Below are 19,390 nucleotides of genomic sequence, written 5' to 3' on the forward strand. Positions count from 1 at the left end.
TGAAATAAAATATAGTTTATGTCCTTAAGGAACTTTCAATAAGTAAAAAAGGAAGATCAAGTTATTACCACAGCATACTAAGTGCTACAGTAGAGATCTGTGCAGGATAATATGTGAGCACAGAGAAGAGGCATCTGTCTCAGTCTGGAAGGATCAGGTCATAAGCCCACTACTAAGCCCAACCCTTTAGCTAAGATTAGGAGGAGTTGGGTAAATTAGGGAAGACAGATCCTGCAAGCAGAAAGAGAATAGTATATAATAAAATCTTAGAAATGAGGGAATGTATGGTATGTTTTATGTACCATAAGGTGATCCTATGGCTCCAAAAGGAACTATAGGGCAGTATAGGAAAAGAAGCTGTGAAGGTAGATTAGAGCCCTATCTCGATGATTATGACTATGTAGTTTGTACTGTATTCTTATTCATTCAGAATTTATTGAAGGATTTAATATATGCTTTAGAAAAGTCTTCCTCACAGTGGGATAGAGGATAAATAGGATCGAGAATAGTCTGGAATTCACTCAACAAACATATATTGATGCTAAGCAATGGTCTAAGATCCAGGAATATAAAAATAAGTGGCAACCATCAAGTTGCATTTTTATATATATATATATATAATTATATTTCTATTAATACACATATATTAAATACGTATGTACATAGGCTTCAATTTACAAAAGAAAGAATGAATGCAATCATTTCAAGCGATCAAAATGAGGACTTAAATTAAGCATTGGGAATAAATTTGGGAAGAAACCTAAGATTTATTTAGGAGATAGAATGAAAAGCAGGTGGCATCTGAATGTAGGCCACTTCTGAGGGTGATGGCATAGATTCTAAGATGATACCCATGTATCTGGAAGAGAAGACCGGATTAATCGTGGTGCTGATGAACTGAAACCAAGAATGGAGAAGAAGGTTCAGATTTAAGGGATTGGGAAATAAGATGTATAATTAGATTTTAGTTATTAGGTTTGGTTACCTATGAGACATGCAGGTGAAAATGTCCAATGGATGGTTGCAAATATGGACCTAAAAGCCTAGGTAGAGTTCTGAATTGGAGATTATAGATATAGGTTATAGAACAACAGATTTCATCATAGCCTTGAATGTTTATAACATTTCTGAGTTATATGTATGGGGTGAAGGAATATATGAAGGACAGGAGGGTAAGAGGAAGAAAATAAGGAAAACCAGTTGGTCGCTGGAGATTCAGAAATAGGTTAAGGAATTTACTATGAACAAGAGGAGAAACACCCATTCCTCTAAGAATTGGAGGGAGCAAGAGAGAGAAATAGCTGCAAATGAAAATAAGTTTGCAGATAAGAGGTGGAGGTGGCAGGAAGTTAAAAGGGTTATCATGAATCACTTATATCTGGAATCCAAAAAAAGTCAAACCTGTGAAAAACAGAGAGTAAAATGGTGGTTACTAAGGAATTGGAGGGGGGCAGATAAGACTGATGGTATTTAAATTTGTAACAAGTAGTAAATAAGCCATAGAGATCCAATGCACAGTATAACAAATATAGATAATAGTATTGTACTATAATTATTTAATGTGATAAATATGACTACAACAATCCTATTACAATATATAAATGTATCAAAGTAACACACTGTACACCTTAAACTTACAAAATGTTACATGTCAAATTTATTCAATTTAAAAAATCAAATAAACAAAAAATAGTAGGGTTATCATAAGAGAGTCCATTTTTTTCCTGTGAAATACAAGATAAGGTCATCTACTGAGTGAAATGACTTTAGGATATTCTGAAAGTCGTAATAAAGACTTAAAGCTTCAGTTAAGAAAAGAAAGAAGAAAAATTTTGCATCCAGCCTTTACCATGAATTTTTGGTGGTGTCAATCCATGTTTGCTGGTTATTTTTTCAGCAAGTTTCTTGATATAGAAGTAGAACAAGTGGGTGGCCAAATTCAGGATTAAGAGATTGTAGAGTTAAGAGCAGAAGAATTTCTGGTTAGGTGGCCAGAAAGTGCGTACTAAAGCAATTGAAATATGTGCTTTGCAATATAAACTAAAATCAGAAAGAAGCTAATCTAGGAGGAATCTAACAGACTAAGAACAAAAAGAGGGTTTATGGCTGAAGTGTTCATGAAGTGAGAGAACAGATACAGAGGGAGTAGAAGAATGTGAGAGTTCAAAGGATAGGTTATTGTCAATGAGTAAATATTGATGTTGAGGATCTTCTGTCTTCATAATGAGTCATAAAAGTGGGTAGCTGGAATGAGATTGAGGAATTCAAGAAACTCTAAGACTAGGGCAATTCTCCTAGAATGGTGGTAGGTTTAGGAGCGTTTAGAGGGACTGTTGTGAAAGGAAGAGCAAAAATTCTTGAATGTGAGGAAATGACTAGTATCTTGGAAGATAACTGTTTTGAGGAGAGACTGGTATAATTGAATGCTTTGTGAATGGTCTTTTGCTTAAGTTTAAACGAGTAATGGCCCAGAAGTGGCAATAATGAAGCAAGATCATACTTATCTTTTTGTTCTCCCACATCTAACTCCATCACCCAACCCCTGTGGTTTGATATGACACTAGACAGCTTCATAGGAGGGGGTTACAGAGGCATCTGTATCCTCAAGAGACAACATAATTATTCCCATTTTAATGTGAGATGCCAGGCTTGCTGAAATGCACATTCTTAACCACTTAACCACTGGACCACCGGGGAAGTAACATGGCCCTTTCAAAAGAACAAAATAAATTTCCAGAAACAGCCCCTGAAGAAACGCATGCATCAGACTTAATAGACAAAGACTTTAAAATAACTGTTGTAAATATGCTCAAAGAGCTGAAGGAAGCCAGACTCAAAGAACTAAAGGAAATCAGGAAAGCAATAATATGAACAAAATAAAAATTTTACTAGAGGGGTTCAAGAATACACTTGAACAGGCAGAGGAAAGAATCAATGAACTTAAAGACAGGTCATTTGAAAAAATGGAGCCTGAGGTACAAAAAGAAAAAAGAAAGAAAAGTCAACAGAACCTAAGGGACTTATAGGACACTATCAAGTGCAGCAATATATGCATCATGGGAGAAGGAGAAGAGAGAAATTCTTTTGAAGAAATAGATTATTTGAATAAATAATAAAACTTCTCAAGTTTGAGGAATAAAATGGATATACAAATCCAGGAAGCTCAACACACTTCATGTAGGATAAATCCAAGAGTCCTACATCAAGACAAATTATAATCAAACTGTTGAAAGGCAAAGGTAGAATCTGGAAAGCAGCAGGAGGAAAGTGACTCATCATGTACAAGGGAGCCCCAGTAAGGCTGTCAGTGGATTTCTCAGCAAAATCCTTGCAGACCAGAAGACAATGGGATGATGTATTTAAAGTATTGAAGAAAAAAAACTGTTAACCAAGAATTTTATATCTGGCAAAACTGTCCTTCAGAAATGAGGGAGAAATTAAAATATTCCCAGACAAACAAAAGTGGAAGGAGTTCATTACCCCTAGACCTGACTTACAAGAAGTGCTAAGGAATGTCCAAGTTGAAGTGAAAGAGTGCTAGAGAGTAACTTGAAGCCAAGTAAAAATATAAAGTCCTCTGGGAAAGGTAAATACATAGACAAATATAAAAATCAGTATTATTGTAATTTTGGTTTGTAACTATGCTTTTTATTTTCTATAGGATTTAAAAGACAGATGTATAAAAAATAATTTTAAGTCTATATTAATGGGTACACAGTATATAAAGGTGAAATTTGTGACATCAATAACAAAGTGGGGGGCAGAGCTGTAAAGGCATAAGGTTTTTGTATGCAACTGAAGTTAAGTTGTTGTCGATTTGAGATAGATTGTCATAACTTCAGGATATCATATGTAATCTCAGTGATAACCACAAAGAAAATATAAAATATGCACAAAAGGAAAGGAGAAGGGAATCAAAGTGTGTCACTACAAAAAACCAACTAAATACAGAGGAAGGCAGTAGCAGAATAAATGAGGAACAAAATGCTATAAGACATACAAAAAATAAAGAACAAAATGACAAAAGTAAGTACTTCCCTATGGGTAATTACTTTAAGTGTAAATGGGTCACACCCTACTCAAAAGACATAGATTAGCATAATGGATAAAAAAACAGGATTCCACTATGTGCTGTCTGCAAGACTCACTTTAGATTTTAAAACATGCATAGATTGAAAATGAAAGGATGGGAAAAGACTCCATGCAAATAGTAACCAAAAGAGAGCAAGTGTGGCTATACTAATATCAGACAAAATAGAGTTTATGTCAAAAATTGTTACAAAAAAAAGGAGGGACATTACATAGTGATAAAAGGATCATGGTATCAAGAAGATATAACAGTTATAAACATATATGCACTGAACATCAAAACTCAAAAATATACGAAGCACACATTTATAGTATTTAAGGGAAGAAATAGATGACTCTACAGTAACAGTAGGCGGCTTCAATATCTCACTTTCAACACTTCCATTAATGGATAGAACAACCAGACAAAGATGATCAATAAGGAAATAGAAGATTTGAACAACATCATGGACCAATTGGAAATAGCAGACATATACAGAATATTCCACCCAGCAGTAGTAGAATTCACATGTTTTTCAAGTTAACATGAAACATTCTCTAAGACCATATTTTAAGCCATTAAGAAGGCACATAAATTTAAAAAGATTGAAATCATACAAAGTGTCTTTTCTAATCACAGTGGAATGAAACTAGAAATCAATGGCAGAAGGAAAACTAAGACATTCACAAGTATGTGGAAATTAAATAACACACAAATAACCAATGGGTCAGAGAAAAAATCATAAGGGAAATTAGAAAATATCTTGGAGACAAATGAAAATGAAAGCACAACATACCAAAACTTATGGGATGCAGTGAAAGCAGTGCTGAAAGGGTGAAGAAAGATCACAAATCAGTAACCTAACTTTACACCTTAAGAAACTAAAAAAAGAACAAAATAAACCCAAAGCTACCAGAAAGAAGGAAATAGTAAAGATTAGAGCAATGATAAACAAAATAGAGACTAGAAACTAATAAAGCCAATGAAACCAAGAATTGGTTCTTCTAAAAGATCAACAAAATTGACAAATCTTTAGCCAAATTGATTAAGAAAAAGAAGACTCAAATAACTAAAATCAGAAATGAAATAGGGGACAATACTACCAATTTTACAGAAATAAAAAGAATTCCAAAAGTACTATGAACAATTGTACACCAACAAATTAGATAACCTAGATAAAATTGACAAATTCCTAGAAACACACAACCTACCAAGACTGGAACATGGAGAAATAGAAAATCTGAATAGGCCTATATCTAGTAAAGAGGTTGAAACAGTAACCAAAAAGTTTACAACAAAGAAAGCCCAGAACTTAATGGCTTCCCTGGTGATTTCTACCAAACATTCAAAGAAGAGTTAACACCAAACCTTCCCACACTCTTCCAAAATATTGATCAAGATGGAACACTTTCCTAACTCAGTTCTATGAAGCCAGCAACCCTAATCCCAAAGCCAGACAAAGGCACTACAAGAAAACTACAGGCTGATATGTCTTATGAATATTAATACAAAAATCCTCAACAAAATACTAGCAAACGAAATTCAACAGCATTTTAAAAGGATTATACACCTTGACCGAGTGCGATTTATTCCTGCAATGCAAGGATGGTCAAGTCAATCAATGTAATCAAAATCAGTCAATGTAATACACCACTTTAACAGAATGAAGAGGGGGACAAAAACCACATGATCATCTCAATTGATGCAGAAGAATTGGTAACACCTTTTTTTAAATAAAAGCGCTCAACAAACTAGGACTAGAAGGAAACTATTGCAACGTAATAAAGGCCATATATGAAAAACCCACAGCTAACATAATACTCCATGGCAGAAGACTGAAAGCTTTTTCTCTGAGATCAGGAACAAGACAAGGATGCCCACTTTCACTACTTCTATTCAACATAGGACTGTAAGTCCTACCCAAAGCAATTAGGCAAGAAAAGCAATATCCAAATTGGAAAGGGAGAAGAAAAATTATCTCCATTTGTTTGCAGATTACTTGATCCTGTATGTAGAAAACCTGAAAGATTCCATCAAATAAACTAGTAGAACTAATAAACAAATTCAGCAAAGTTGTAGGTTACAAAGTCAACACTCAGAAATCATTAACATTAAACAAACTGAAAAGGAAATTAAGAAAATTCAATTTAAAATAGTATCAAAATGAATAATATACTTAAGAATAAACTTAACCAAGTAGGCGACAGACTTACACACTGAAAACTACAAAATGTTGCTGAAAGAAATTAAAAGAAGAGGGAGTTCCCTGGTGGCTTAGTTGTTAGGATTCCAGGCTTTCACTGCAGTGGCCCGGTTCAATCCCTGGTGGGGGAACTGAGATCCTGCAAGCTGCACAGAGCAGCCAGAAGAAAAAAAAATTAAAAGGAGAAACATATGGGGGAAAGTCTGTGTTCTTGGTTGGACCCTTACCTTTCACCATATACAAATTAACTTAAACCTGATCAAAGACCTAAATGCAAGAGCTACCATAAAACTCTTAGAAGAAATCATAGAGGGAGAGCTTCATGACATTGGGTTTGGCAATGACTTCTTAGATATGACACCAAAAGCACAGACAACAAAAGAAAAATTAGATAAGTTGGACTTCATCAAAATTAAAACTTTTGTGCATCAAAGGACGCTATCAACAGAGTGAAAGGCAACCCAAGGAATGGGCGAAGATAATTGCAAATCATTTATCTGATAAAGGATTGATATTTAGAATATATAAAGAACTCCTACTCTCAACAACAAAAAACAACGTGATTAAAAAATAGGCAAAGGACTTGAATAGACATTCTCCAAAGAAGTTAAAACAAATGACCAATAAGCACATGAAAAGATGCTCGACATCATTGGGGAAATGCAATTTAAAACCACAGTAAGACACCACTTTGTACCCATTGGGATGGCTATTATAAAAAATAAAATTTAAAAAAAAACCAAAATCAGTATTGGTGAGGATGTGGGGAAATTAGAACTCTCGTACATTGCTGATGGGAATGTAAAATAGTGTATCCACTGTGGAAAATAAATGATGTTTCTTCAAAACAAAACATAGGATTACCATATAATCTAGCAATTCCACTACTGGGTATATACCCAAATGAACTGAAAGCAGGGATTCAAAGAGATATTTGTATGCCCATGTTCATAGCAGCCTTAATTAGAGGCCAAAAGGTGGAAACAACACAAGTGCCCCTCAGTGGATGAATAGATAAACAAAATGTGGTATATACATACAATGGATAGACTAGTTGGATTCAGAGAGACAGAAAGTAGTAGGGTGGTTCCTAGAGACTGGGGGAAGGGAGTGGGGAATTAGTGTTTAAAAGGACAGATTTTCAGTTGGGGAAGATGAAAAAATTCTGGAGATGGATGGTGTGATGGTTGCACAACAATGTAAGTGTACTTAATGCCACAGAACTGTACACTTAAAAATGGTTAAAATGGCAAATTTTATGTTACATATATTTTACCACAACTTTCAAAAAATCTATTACCAAAAAACAAAAATCAGTGTAGCCTAGATTCTCCTACTATCGATGTTTTATTGCTGTTCACCTGTCATTCATCAGTTTGTACAGATTCGCCTGCCTTTTACCACTTAGCTGTCCATACTCCAAGTCAGTTCTTCTCACAGCATTTCTTCTAGTTCACTGCAGTTTAAGACTCAGAAGCTCCTCTTTGAAAAGTCAGTGTGCTACATCCATTTAAGAACATTCTGTCAAGCAAAGACATCTGAGTATTCCAAATCAATAAAGGAGACAAAGACAAATAAGGCAGGTAAGTGATTTTTTTTAATACTATTGGCCAAAATTACAAAAGCAGCACATCTTATTGAAAAAAATGCAAATAATCCAAGATACACAGAATATAAAGTGATGGTCCTCTCCCTCACTTCCCAGAGGTAGTCATTGTTAGTAATATATGTATATCCTTCCAGAATATGTGAATCATGTTTTTTCAAAAATGGAGTTATGCTAATTTGAAAAAGGTTTTAAATTTTTTTAAATGTCTTTATCTTCACCATCATCATCACTAAGATTTATTGAGGCTTACGTTTGCCAAAGTGCTTTACAGTCATCTGATTTAATCATTATACAGCTCTTATGAGGAAGAATTATCTTTCATATGAGGAAACTGAAGTACAAAAAGGGTGAAATAACTTGCCCATAACCACATCACTAATAAGTAGTAGAACTATGATTTGAAAAAAAAAAAAATTGCTTGACCACAGATTTCATGTCTATGACTTCTTTGCCTAAAATTATCCATAGTCTTTCAAGTTCACACATACAGAACTACCTCATTCCATCTAATAACTGATCATATCTCTTGTACTACCTCTTACTTAAAGCACTGTTTTTCTTTAACATTTCAGACACCATATTTGATTTTTCTCATTCCTTTTTGGGTTGCATTTCCTCATTCTTCTCTGTAGGTTTATTCTCTACTACCAGGTCACTAAACATTAGACTTATTCAAGGCCTTCTTTGCATCTTACTTTATATTCTTGTATGAGCTATTTCATCTTCTCCTGTGGCTTCAAATACCTATGACAGTGACTCCTAAATTTATCTCCCTACTCCAGATTTACCCTCTGAGCTCTAGACCCATATATCTTATTGTCACTTGGAAGGCACATTAAACTGAATGTCAGACCTGAACTTATATATCCACTATTTTTTTCCCACCTATACCATATTAATAGAGTAATGAGTTTTATAAGGTACTGTGTGGAATAATACTGCCTTTTATCCTAAATTACCTCACTTAAATTTCAAAGGATGATCCTTCATACTGCTACTAATACCCTACTATTGATCATCAAGTATATTTTCTTTCCCTGGCCCCTAAGAGGTGTTCTTCTCTATACCAAATTTTCCATTGTTACATCTAGGCACACCTACCACCATGACATTAAATTGTTTGTCTTAGAACCTCTCGTCTATAAGAAAACATGAATATTTTTAGCTCTTCCTTACAGTATAGCCTTTATTCTAGACCATAAAAAAAATGTCAGGTAATCCCAGAAAATACTGAACGAATTGTATCCTTTTCCCTCCTTCAATCCTTAAATTCATATTACTTCAGAAAGCGGAAAGGAGAATTAACTTTTTATGAATGAGCATATTTTACAAGAGTCACATACTTTATATGTAAATACTCCCAGCCCTACAAAGTTGGCATTGTTAACCCCGTTTTTAAATGAAGAAACTGAGACTCTCAGAAATAAGTTAATTATTTAACATAAGTGGCAGAATCTATACTGAAACAGTTTATCTGACTCAAAAGTCCATATTCATTATACTAACCTAGTTAAATCACAGCCCATTCCAAGTTTTCAAACTGTTTTCTTCCCATTGCTATAAATAACCAAATATAATCTTCCCTATCCTTGGATAAATCCTTACTTTGTTATTTATACATCTCTTACTAAGAGAGGCTAGAGTATAAAGTTTGCCATTCATATTTCTTTTATTCATCCTACAAATAATTTATGATGTTTCAGGAACATAATAAATGCTAGGGATTCAAAGATACATAAAACATAAAATGTACCTTTTAAAGGATTCACAGTCTAATATGGCTTATTCTGTTTCTTGCTTTGTATAAGCACTTAGGTATACCCAGACTAAAAGGTCTTCTGACTGTTGCAAAGTAGAGGAATATTTTAATCACAGTAGCCCCTGACATAAACAACTTTTAATGTGCTTAAAGAATAAGAGAAGAGATTATTATATAGGGCAGTGGTAGAGTTGGCTTGGCCCCTGAATTTTGTGCAGATAGAATAAGCTATTGTTACAAAGAGATCAGGAAATACCATGCTTAAATAAGATAGAAGTTTATTTCTCTCTCATGTAACAGTCCAGAAGTGAGTAGCCAGGGCTAGTCAGGCAGCTCATTCACCCCTAAATTACAGTTTCCCTCTCTGGAATCACAGTGGTTGCTCTACTTGTTATCATTTCCCTGCCAGTAAGAAGAGAGAGAAGTGGGGAAGAGCAAACAACTTCCTTTTAATGATGTAGTCCAGAATTTGGACAGGTCACTTCTGTTCATACCCTGTTAGCCAGAACTTAGTTACATGGTCACACCTAGTAGTGGGGAAGGCCAGTAAATATATTCTCTAGCTGGATGATCATGTGCCCACTTAAAAGTCTATATTACTAAAAGAAAGAATGAGAATGCATATGTGGTAATAATTAGCAGTCTTTGCCATATCTTGTGACTGACTAGTTAAGTTGCCTAGGGAGTTTCAAATATCACAAGATTCCACAGTGTGGAATTAAATATTAAATCAGTTTTATTATACCAAGTGGCTTGTCACTCATTTCTGCCACTGTCTTGTGGGAGAAACCAAATATAGTTTTAAAAGACGTTAGTACCCTCTATTGTTTCTTTGACCAAGAGAAGAATCAGTAATAAAGTAATAAAAACATCTGAAAATTTAAAAACTGATTGCCAGTTTAAAAGTCAGATTACCATATTCATAAATGATTGTTACAGAAAACTTCCTGCATTTGATCTGCTTGTCCCCAGAGCCTTTGTATTATGTAATCAGAAAATATCTGCTTGTTGAGAAAAGAAGTATTTGTCTCTTCTTGCCCAGTTCTTGATTAAAAGAGAAAAATCTACAATAACTTGTATAGAAAGGAAGAAATTTTCTTAATTCTAAAATAGTTCAGATGCTGTGCTATAAACTGCTTTTTCTTTGTACTGATAAATAAGGTGAAGGATATAAAATATTTCAAATCATCCTGTGTGCTAAGCAAAGAGCCTTATTGACTAACCAGTGGGTATAAGGTGAAAACCTCAAATAAGACTAAATTTATGCTGTCTTTTTATCATAAATTACAGATCTAAATGTTTTTCTGACAATAAATGTAAAGCCATAAGGATTGTGTTGTCAGATTGCTTTATTCTAGAGCTAGTCTTGACCCATGTGAAATGTAAACTCTCAAGGCTTATGTTACCTATAAAAGCTTGTAAAACATGTTTTAAAGGAATGCATAAAGGCGTAACATGCCTTTATTTTACGTACTACTTTATTTTAAAATGTCTTTACTTTCACTTAAGATGTGAATGGCCTCATTATTGTGTACTACTCTTCCTTTTTTCCTTTCTTTGCTCCTCAAAACATTTATCTTGATGTAAAGTGTCGGTAGGAATAAAGTAGTTCACTCTTTTTTTTTTCTACTGAAGCTACTGGTATTAGAATAAAGGTGCTTCTGGCTGTTTCTGATCGAAGCCTTATTTCTTCTATTGTACATTGTGAGTATTTTGCCATAAATTTGTTTTCCACCTATTAGAATTTAAAATGTTTGTATCCTTTGTTCCAGGTCTTAATTTTCAGAAATATGTCCTGTCAAAACTTTTAGGCAGGTATGCTAGGATATATATTCAAGAAGATTCATTAATAATTAGGAACATTTAAATTATGATACCCATTCAAAGATTATTTTGAGCACCTACTCAATGTATTGTATCAGGAACTGCTCTAAGTTACTGGGTCTACAATGAGCAGCAGAAATGCTCCCTACTTCATGAAATGGTGGCACAGACTAGTTAGGCAGAGACTAGTCAAACAATCCTGTAAATGTAAAGCTTCAAACTCTGCTAAGTATTAGGAAGAAAAGTAAACTGCTTTTAAAATGTCTATTAGGAATTTGACCTAATTTAGAGAAGACAATTTTTATGAAGTGATTGTAAAGAGCAGTTAGGCTGTTGCAGTAGTTCATTAATGTTTGCTGCTTGAACTGTTACGTCTACATTGGAAATGAACAAGTGGATAGATTTGAGAGTATTTAAGATTAAAATTGACACTTGGTGGTGGATTGGCAATAGAACAAGTAAATGTCAAGGATGGGTGTAGCTTTCTGGGTAAATAGCGGTGCCATGTATTGAGAGAAGGAATACTAGAAAAGGACTGATTTGGTGGGGTTGCGGGGGGTTTGAGGGGTTTGTTAGTTGGAGGGAGGAGATCATCGGATTTGAGTAAGTAAAATTTGAAATGCTTTTTCAGTAGCACTTAGCCGCATAGATATAGAGTTCAAAGGAGGGTTCTGCTAGAAGGAGAATTTGAAAGTCTGGGAAATAACCAACCACTGGGAATGAGATTGCCTGAAGGGAGAATATATAGCAAAAGAGGACCTTGGTAGAGCTAGATAGACTCACATGAGTCTAGCCATGGTGCTTATTTAGGGACTTGGGCATTGTGGTCAGGCAAACCTGTATTCAGATCCCAGCTCTACTACCTACTACCTACTGAGAAACCTTGAGCAGGTTATTTTGTAACTCTTTGTGCCTCAGTTTTCTCATCTATAACATGTGGGAAATAATCTCAGAAGGTTAGTTTAAGGATTAAGTGAGATAGAGAAAATAAAGCTCTCTAATTTCTGGAGCATAGTAAATAGTGAAATGATCATATGATGATAATGTGTTGATGAAAAATTTGGTTGCAGAACAGTTCACATTTTTAAAAGAAGATACATACACATGTACACAGAAGTTTTGAAAGGGCAAATGCCAAAGTGTCAGTAGTAATTACCTCTGAGGAGGAAAGGAGAGCAAAGTAAAGGAAGAGACTGTCACTTTTACTTTGTACATATCTGGGGTTTTGTTATGGTGGTGATGGTGGCCATTTTGTTGTTTTTTGCATTGTTTTCAACAAATGTGCTACTTTTGTAGTTTTTAACGACAATTTTGTTTCTTAATTATTTCTGAGCCTATTTTGTCTCTTTGTAAACTTTGAACAACCAGAGTTTGTTTTTTTGCTTGACAGAATGTTTTTGATTCAATGGAGATACCACACTGATTTCTTGAAGAGAAGCTTCTGAGTCCTCGATTACAGTGAACTAGAAGGACTGAGAAACTGGCTTAGAGCATGGGGTGGTTGTGTGGTAAGTCTGGTGACAAATTGCCTATGTACAGTGATAATCAGAGCTTTAGTTAATGGACATATGCACTACATGCTATAGTAATACATATTATGTGGAAACGTTGTTCATTATTACAGGAAAGTAACTAATGTTTGCAGAGAGCTTATTATGTGCCATAATAAGCAATCTCCTTCAATCCTGTAAGTAAGTATTATTTTCATTTCAAAGTGAAAGAAACCAAGGCTCACAGAAGCTGAATAAATTAAACAGGACCAAAATGCAATATTGTAAAATAAAAATAGTTTACCATTTGGCATGCAGAGAAATTGGTGACAGCACTGTCACTTAATAGTAGATAATCAGATTGATAATCTGATCTGTCAAATTGCAGCTCTCCTAGGTAAGTCTTGGTATCAGGAAGGTGGGAGAGGGCAGGGTTTATAACTCCCTAGTTATAGGAGAATATAGCAGAGAATGGTTTAGCAATGAGCTGTGTAAACCAGATCTCCGAGTTGCTAATCCTATACTGTCTCTTTTTTTTTTTAACCTAAAATTGAAGTTGGTTTTTAGTTTACCAAAGTTTCAAGATAAGACAATTAGTTTGCGTCTGAAGTGTTATGTATTGGAATAATTAATATTTAATTATCTTCCTTCATGAACTGTGGAGCTCCCTATTGAGAGCTTTTGTGGTAGCCAAGCAAATCCTTCAATAAAGCTTTTGTTCTCTTTGTTCATCTTGGAACAGTTTGAAAGGTTTTTAAACCAAGGCTTTTTCTTTTAATCCATTCAATATTTACTAAAATTTTTACTCTTTTTATACTTAGAGGAAAAGAATGGTATTTCTGAATATTGGGATTAGTTCTTGAGGATGAGAAGAGATAATGGTTGACCTATTTAGAGAATTATGGATGACTTAAGGACACTTGAACTTTTTTTGCCATTTAGGAAATACGTGCTTTGGAAAATATGAAAAATGAGAATTTTTAGTATCAGCAGTAGAAAAAAATTCAATTTATAGAACTCTATATTAATATTTATGAAACCCATGAAAACTTGAGCAGCTGTATGTCCAAACTTATAGAGACTATGCTGCCTTAGTTTTGAAGATGGATTGAAATTTTGCCTGGATAAAGGAACATTTCTTAAGATAAGCTTTTTGCTTTATTTATGATAGTCGAGAGTATGTCTGGACAACCATTTTTAGTAAATTCAAGATGTGTACTGTATTTAATCACCATTGTTTTAAGTTTTGCTTTTGAACACTGAGAAAGAATACGAAGTACATTCTGGCACCAAGTACCTAAGTACCTGTTTACCTCTTTAGATGCTGGTAGACCACTTGTTTTGCTAGTCTTTGGAACTGGAAGGAGTGTCAAATACACAGAAGCCAGAGTCATGTCGGCCAGATGGTGTTTGATACAGATGGATGGTTAGTTGTCATGCAGAACTCCTAGTTGGTAACTTGTTGCTGCCATCTGACTCAAAGAATCATTCACACACACTGGCTGTCAAAAGCATCTTCTCTTCTGTCTGTTTTAGCTGTCATGTCTGTGCTCTGTACAGAAGTGTTGACAAGACATTGCTGTTGTACATTTTCAATGTGGTTGTTAGTGATTTTTCTGTTTTGTGGGGTCTTTGGTAGCGCTGGAATGTACTTACTTTGTAATTGTACTGGTTTTTTTAAAAAATACTGTGACAGTGCAACAATTATCTGACCTTTTAAAAGGACTTTTCAGATAGTAAGTTTGTTAACATCTGTTCAGTGAACAAAAGCATTTACTAAAAAGAAAAAAAAAACCAAACTTCTTGTTCCTGTTAGTTTCCAAACATAGCAAGTAAACTGAATTCTGCTGGTTATTTCCCAGTTTGATACAGTATCCTCTTCTGGACTTCCCCTCTCATAGTCTTGTGGTCAGAAGCTTTATACTATTTTCTAAATATGTATTTTCTCTTCTTGAATTAGTACGTTTTTTTCTGATAGTATAAGCTTCCCTTTTTTTCCAAAAAAAGAAAAAGAAAATCTTCAGACATGGCCTATTTTTTTTGCATCCGTCTTCTGAAACTTAATTTCCTTTTGTCTTATTTACCTACTGACCTACTGTCTCTATTTTTCCTATTTTCCTTATAGAAATGTAAGCAAAACCTTATCTCCATTCCTTCAGGTTACTTCTGAAGGCATATCTATTTCTCTTATATTTCCTTATAAAACTTAATTAGTTTATTTATTCGACTAATATTGAGCATCTCAGTGTGTGCCAGGTACTCTGCTGTACTCTGGAGATGGGGTACTCAGGAGAAAATAGTCTCTGCCCTTGAGGAGGTCATAGTCTAAAGGGAAATCATACGTATAAACATTAGGCTAGACTACTGTAATTGATATAATGTAAGTATGTGGAAAGAACAGTAAAAGAACATGGGTCATTGCTGTTCTATTTCCCCTGCTATACTTCCAGAGTATTGGTTTTTAAATTATTACAGAATTTGCTTAAGTTTATAAAGTACTTTGTTAAGTTGTTTAAGAAATAGTTCAAAACTTCAACTTGAAATTATTGTTGATCTATAGATTTTTTTTTCCAGCTAATGAAAACATTTTCAGCATTATTCATTTATTGTAATATGTTATATGCAGATGTGCTAAAGTATGTTTTTAAGCCAGAAACTAGAAGATGAAAATTACCTGGCAGAGGCTTTCTGAGTTGGTTCCAAAAGAAAATACAAGTCATTTGTTTTTTCAGTAAGGTTGGGGAAAAATATATAGTACATGGAGAATGGACTGAGGCTTGCATAACTTATACATTTATTCTGGGCCCATCTCTAAGTTTTTTGTACTGGTTACTTAATGCTGGATAGTAGAATATATGTAGCTCTCAAAGAATAGTGAAAGAATGGGTAATTTTTTGTTGATATTTATGAAAAGCTTTGAGTTCTTTAGAGAAAGTTCTAAATACACAGAAGTAGATAGTACAGACTGTGATATTAGTGTGTTTGCTGATTCCTCAGCCCCGGTGGCTCTGTGTAGCCAGGTAAATTTAAAGTATTACAGAATTTGCATTAGAGGTTTAAACCCTTCTTACAGTCAACCTACCCACTCTTTCTAGGGGCTTGGATGTAAGTTTATGTAGGAATAAGAAGTCTTATTTGGGGAAGCCTGGCCCTCAACTGGAATTTGGTATCCAAGGTTCTGTTCTCAGACTCCTAGTCATAGGACATATGGTTCAGACAGATTCAAAAGACTCATTCTTTTATTCATAATAATAAAATTTACTCGGGTTTTCTTTTAATTGGATTCTTTATTTCTTTTATTTTTTCAATAAGCATGTACTGAATTCCTCCTATGTGTAAGTTACTTTGCAGAGTTCTATGGGAGTATCAAGTTATGATACTACCCTCAGGCAACATGCAAAGACAACACACCACTTGGGTTATTTACCAGCTTTGTCAGTTACTCATGTTTGAAGTGTAATACTTACAAAATTTCACCTTTTATTTGGGAAAATGTGGTATTTTGCTTTCATTTCTTAAGCTAATTTACTTTGGGAATCTAGGAGCAGCTGTGTAATTTATAAAGAACTTTAGGTTTATAGATCTCTGAAAATAATAGAGCTTCATTAATTTTGAACTTTGATTAAGTATCAATTCAAAATCGAATATTTAGTATCTATTGAAGGACAGTCCAAGATTATTAGAACCCCATTTCATATTTCAAGGAATTTACAATTTAGTCATTTATATGTTCTTCTAGTGATAGAAATTGTTAAAGAATTCTCTATTATTTTTTGGTCATATATTTTTCAGACTTTGTGCTAATTTGATAACTGTAATGGAACGTTTTCAAATTTCGGGTTTGCAGCATTTGTATTCTCTAATGCAAACTCGTGTCTTCTTTCATTGCTTAATTCTCACAGCCACTGCAATGAAATAGTGAGGTGAATGGATTAAAAATATAAGGGAAATTGAAGTATTTAAGATATCCACTAGAGATTAACCATGTGTTCTCTTGACTTCTTAAAACTTAATCTTAGAAGTTTCTGATCAATGTAATTTTATAATTTGTACATGTCCCTTTGATTTTCATAGTGTTTTAGCTATAGCTACTTCCTTTGTGTTTTTGTACTCTAAAAGTAAATTCAAAAGTGTGTTTATTTAAAAGACATGAAATCTTCACTTTTTAAAGTTAGTGGGTATTTTTATAGAATAACTTTATATAATATCCATTTTGTCATTCATGCTTTTTTTTATTATTAAGGATTAAATTCTAAATTATTTTTATCCAAGAAACTATACATTGAACTCTTAACTGAAATTTCTTTAATTAAGAAGATTTTTTAAATTTTACAGTGTTTAAAGCATTTTAAGTCACTTATGTTTGTAATGATTATAAATGCATTATTGGATCCTATTTTTAGCTCATAAATAAATGCTCCAGTACCTGGGAAATGGCAATATGGGTAACTCATATCTATATGTAATTATTAAGGGACAGTAAATATATGTACATGTCTGTCAGTAAATATCAGGCTAACTGGTTTTTATGTCAGCAGACTGAGAACTATGAGCAGAGAATACGTGAGCAACAGGAACAGCTGTCCCTTCAACAAACTATTATTGACAAGCTAAAATCACAGTTACTTCTTGTGAATTCCAGTCGAGGTATGTTCATGTTAAATTTTTATTTATTTCTTAAACCTCTGGGAGAAAAGAAAGATGGAAGTGAAGTTTTTCTATTTTATTTCTCCATTGTTTCTCAGTAGTTCTGATATTTTAATAACTGTGGTACAGTTACGTTTATTTAAGAAATGAACAGTTGCAGGAAATGGGAAAATGGACATTCACATATATTATCTGGTGGAACTCTTAAGTTGATAAAACTTCCTAGAAGACAGTGTGTCAATAAATAGCAAAAGCTTTTAAAATGTCTGTGCCTTTTAAACCAAAAATTCAAGTCCTAAGAATATATCATAAGAAAATATTTCTTTAAGTACTCAAGGTATATATGCAAGGATGCTCATCACAGTATAATTTCTAATAATGGAAAACTAGAAATAAATAAATGTTCAACAGTTAAATTACAGTCATTTGTGTAGTGAACAGCTATGTAGCCAAGAAAAGTGATAACAGGTGTTCAGTTATAAACATGAGACATATTCATGATATATAGCAAACTGAGCAAAGCAAGATAAAAAATAAATGTAATTTTATCTATGCAAAAAAAAAAAAAAAGGTTCTTTTGTGAATTTATGTGTATTGGAAAAGAAAAATTCTGATAAAATATAAACCAAAATGTTAACAGGAATAATTCATAGATAATAAAAACTGTGGGTAGCTTTTATTTTTTTCATTCTTTTCAGCATGTCTGCATTTTCTAATTTTTTAATAATAAGCATAGAGTATTATGCAAATAATTATCATAAACAAGAAAGCATACCTGAAAATATGACTTAAATAAAAGTTTAATTACATTGCTGATGATAACATACAAAGAACATACTTCTAGTTTTCTAAATTCTACATATTTTATATACTACTGATATTGGAAGAGTAGGGGTTTTGTGTGTTCAGTGGGAATGAAAGTAAAAAAATATTAATCAAATATGCCAAAATCTAAATGGGCAAATCTAAATTGTCAAAGTAACTATTATCTAAAGAATTTTTAAAATTCATAGTTTAACATCTCTACTCTAAAATTAGGGGTTTGGGTTTGTATTCTTTTTACTTTTCCAGGTGGTACCAAAAACAAGGATTTCCCACTTATTCCTAAGAGGTTTTTGTCTTACAGATAACAGTTATGGCTGTGTTCCCCTGCTTGAAGACAGTGAAGCAAGGAAGAATAATTTGACTCTTGATCAGCCACATGATAAAGTAAAATCGCGAATACCAAAAGAAAAAGAATCAAAGGTAGACTGCGCTGCCGGTTTATTCCCTAAAGGAAATAAATGAGAAGTCGGGCTTCTTGAATTATTTAGTCAGTATTCTATCACATTTGAGATGGGCAGGAATGGTGGAGAAAGTGGATAAGATTCTTTTCAACCCTAACACTGCTATTGCAAGAATCAAAATTTAAATGGTGGTACATAACACATTTTCCCCATTTTATTTTCCTGAAATGGATCCACCACTGGAATTCTAAACAGAAGTTATTTATATACAAACAAGTAACTTACATGTTCCTAAATATATTTGAAGCAGTATTTCCAAGTAAAATAAATACTTAAATTTCCTGTTTCCTAGTATTCTCTTTTCTATCTCACAGGTGTTTACCAGAGAAATAAAAGATTTTACACAGAAAGAAATAAGATAGTAAGACAGAGATGATTCTGGGCTAGAAAATAGCATTCTAGTTTTTTCATTTGCCTGTGCTTAATTAAAAAACAAAATCCACCTAACTAGCTTAAGCAAAAGTCTTCATTGAAGCAATATAAAAAGGAATATTGCATATCTG

At 33.6% G+C, this 19,390-nt stretch overlaps 1 protein-coding gene across 6 annotated transcripts in view; it reads left to right on the forward strand.

The window, feature by feature from the left end:
- The window catches only part of TANK (TRAF family member associated NFKB activator), a 103,969-nt gene that overhangs the window by 51,115 nt on the left and 33,464 nt on the right, over nucleotides 1–19,390 (forward strand). For 4 of the 6 annotated variants that reach the window (XM_057551700.1, XM_007183167.2, XM_007183172.2 and 1 more), the window contains exons 3-4: nucleotides 17,490–17,601; nucleotides 18,728–18,846. In XM_057551700.1, the coding sequence (XP_057407683.1) occupies nucleotides 17,490–17,601; nucleotides 18,728–18,846 (231 nt within the window). The remainder of the gene's footprint in view (nucleotides 1–17,489; nucleotides 17,602–18,727; nucleotides 18,847–19,390) is intronic. The other 2 variants (XM_007183171.2, XM_057551701.1) reach the window with 1 other exon arrangement.

Source organism: Balaenoptera acutorostrata, chromosome 8 (assembly GCF_949987535.1).
Source record: "Balaenoptera acutorostrata chromosome 8, mBalAcu1.1, whole genome shotgun sequence".
Classification (NCBI taxonomy): Eukaryota; Metazoa; Chordata; class Mammalia; order Artiodactyla; family Balaenopteridae; genus Balaenoptera; species Balaenoptera acutorostrata.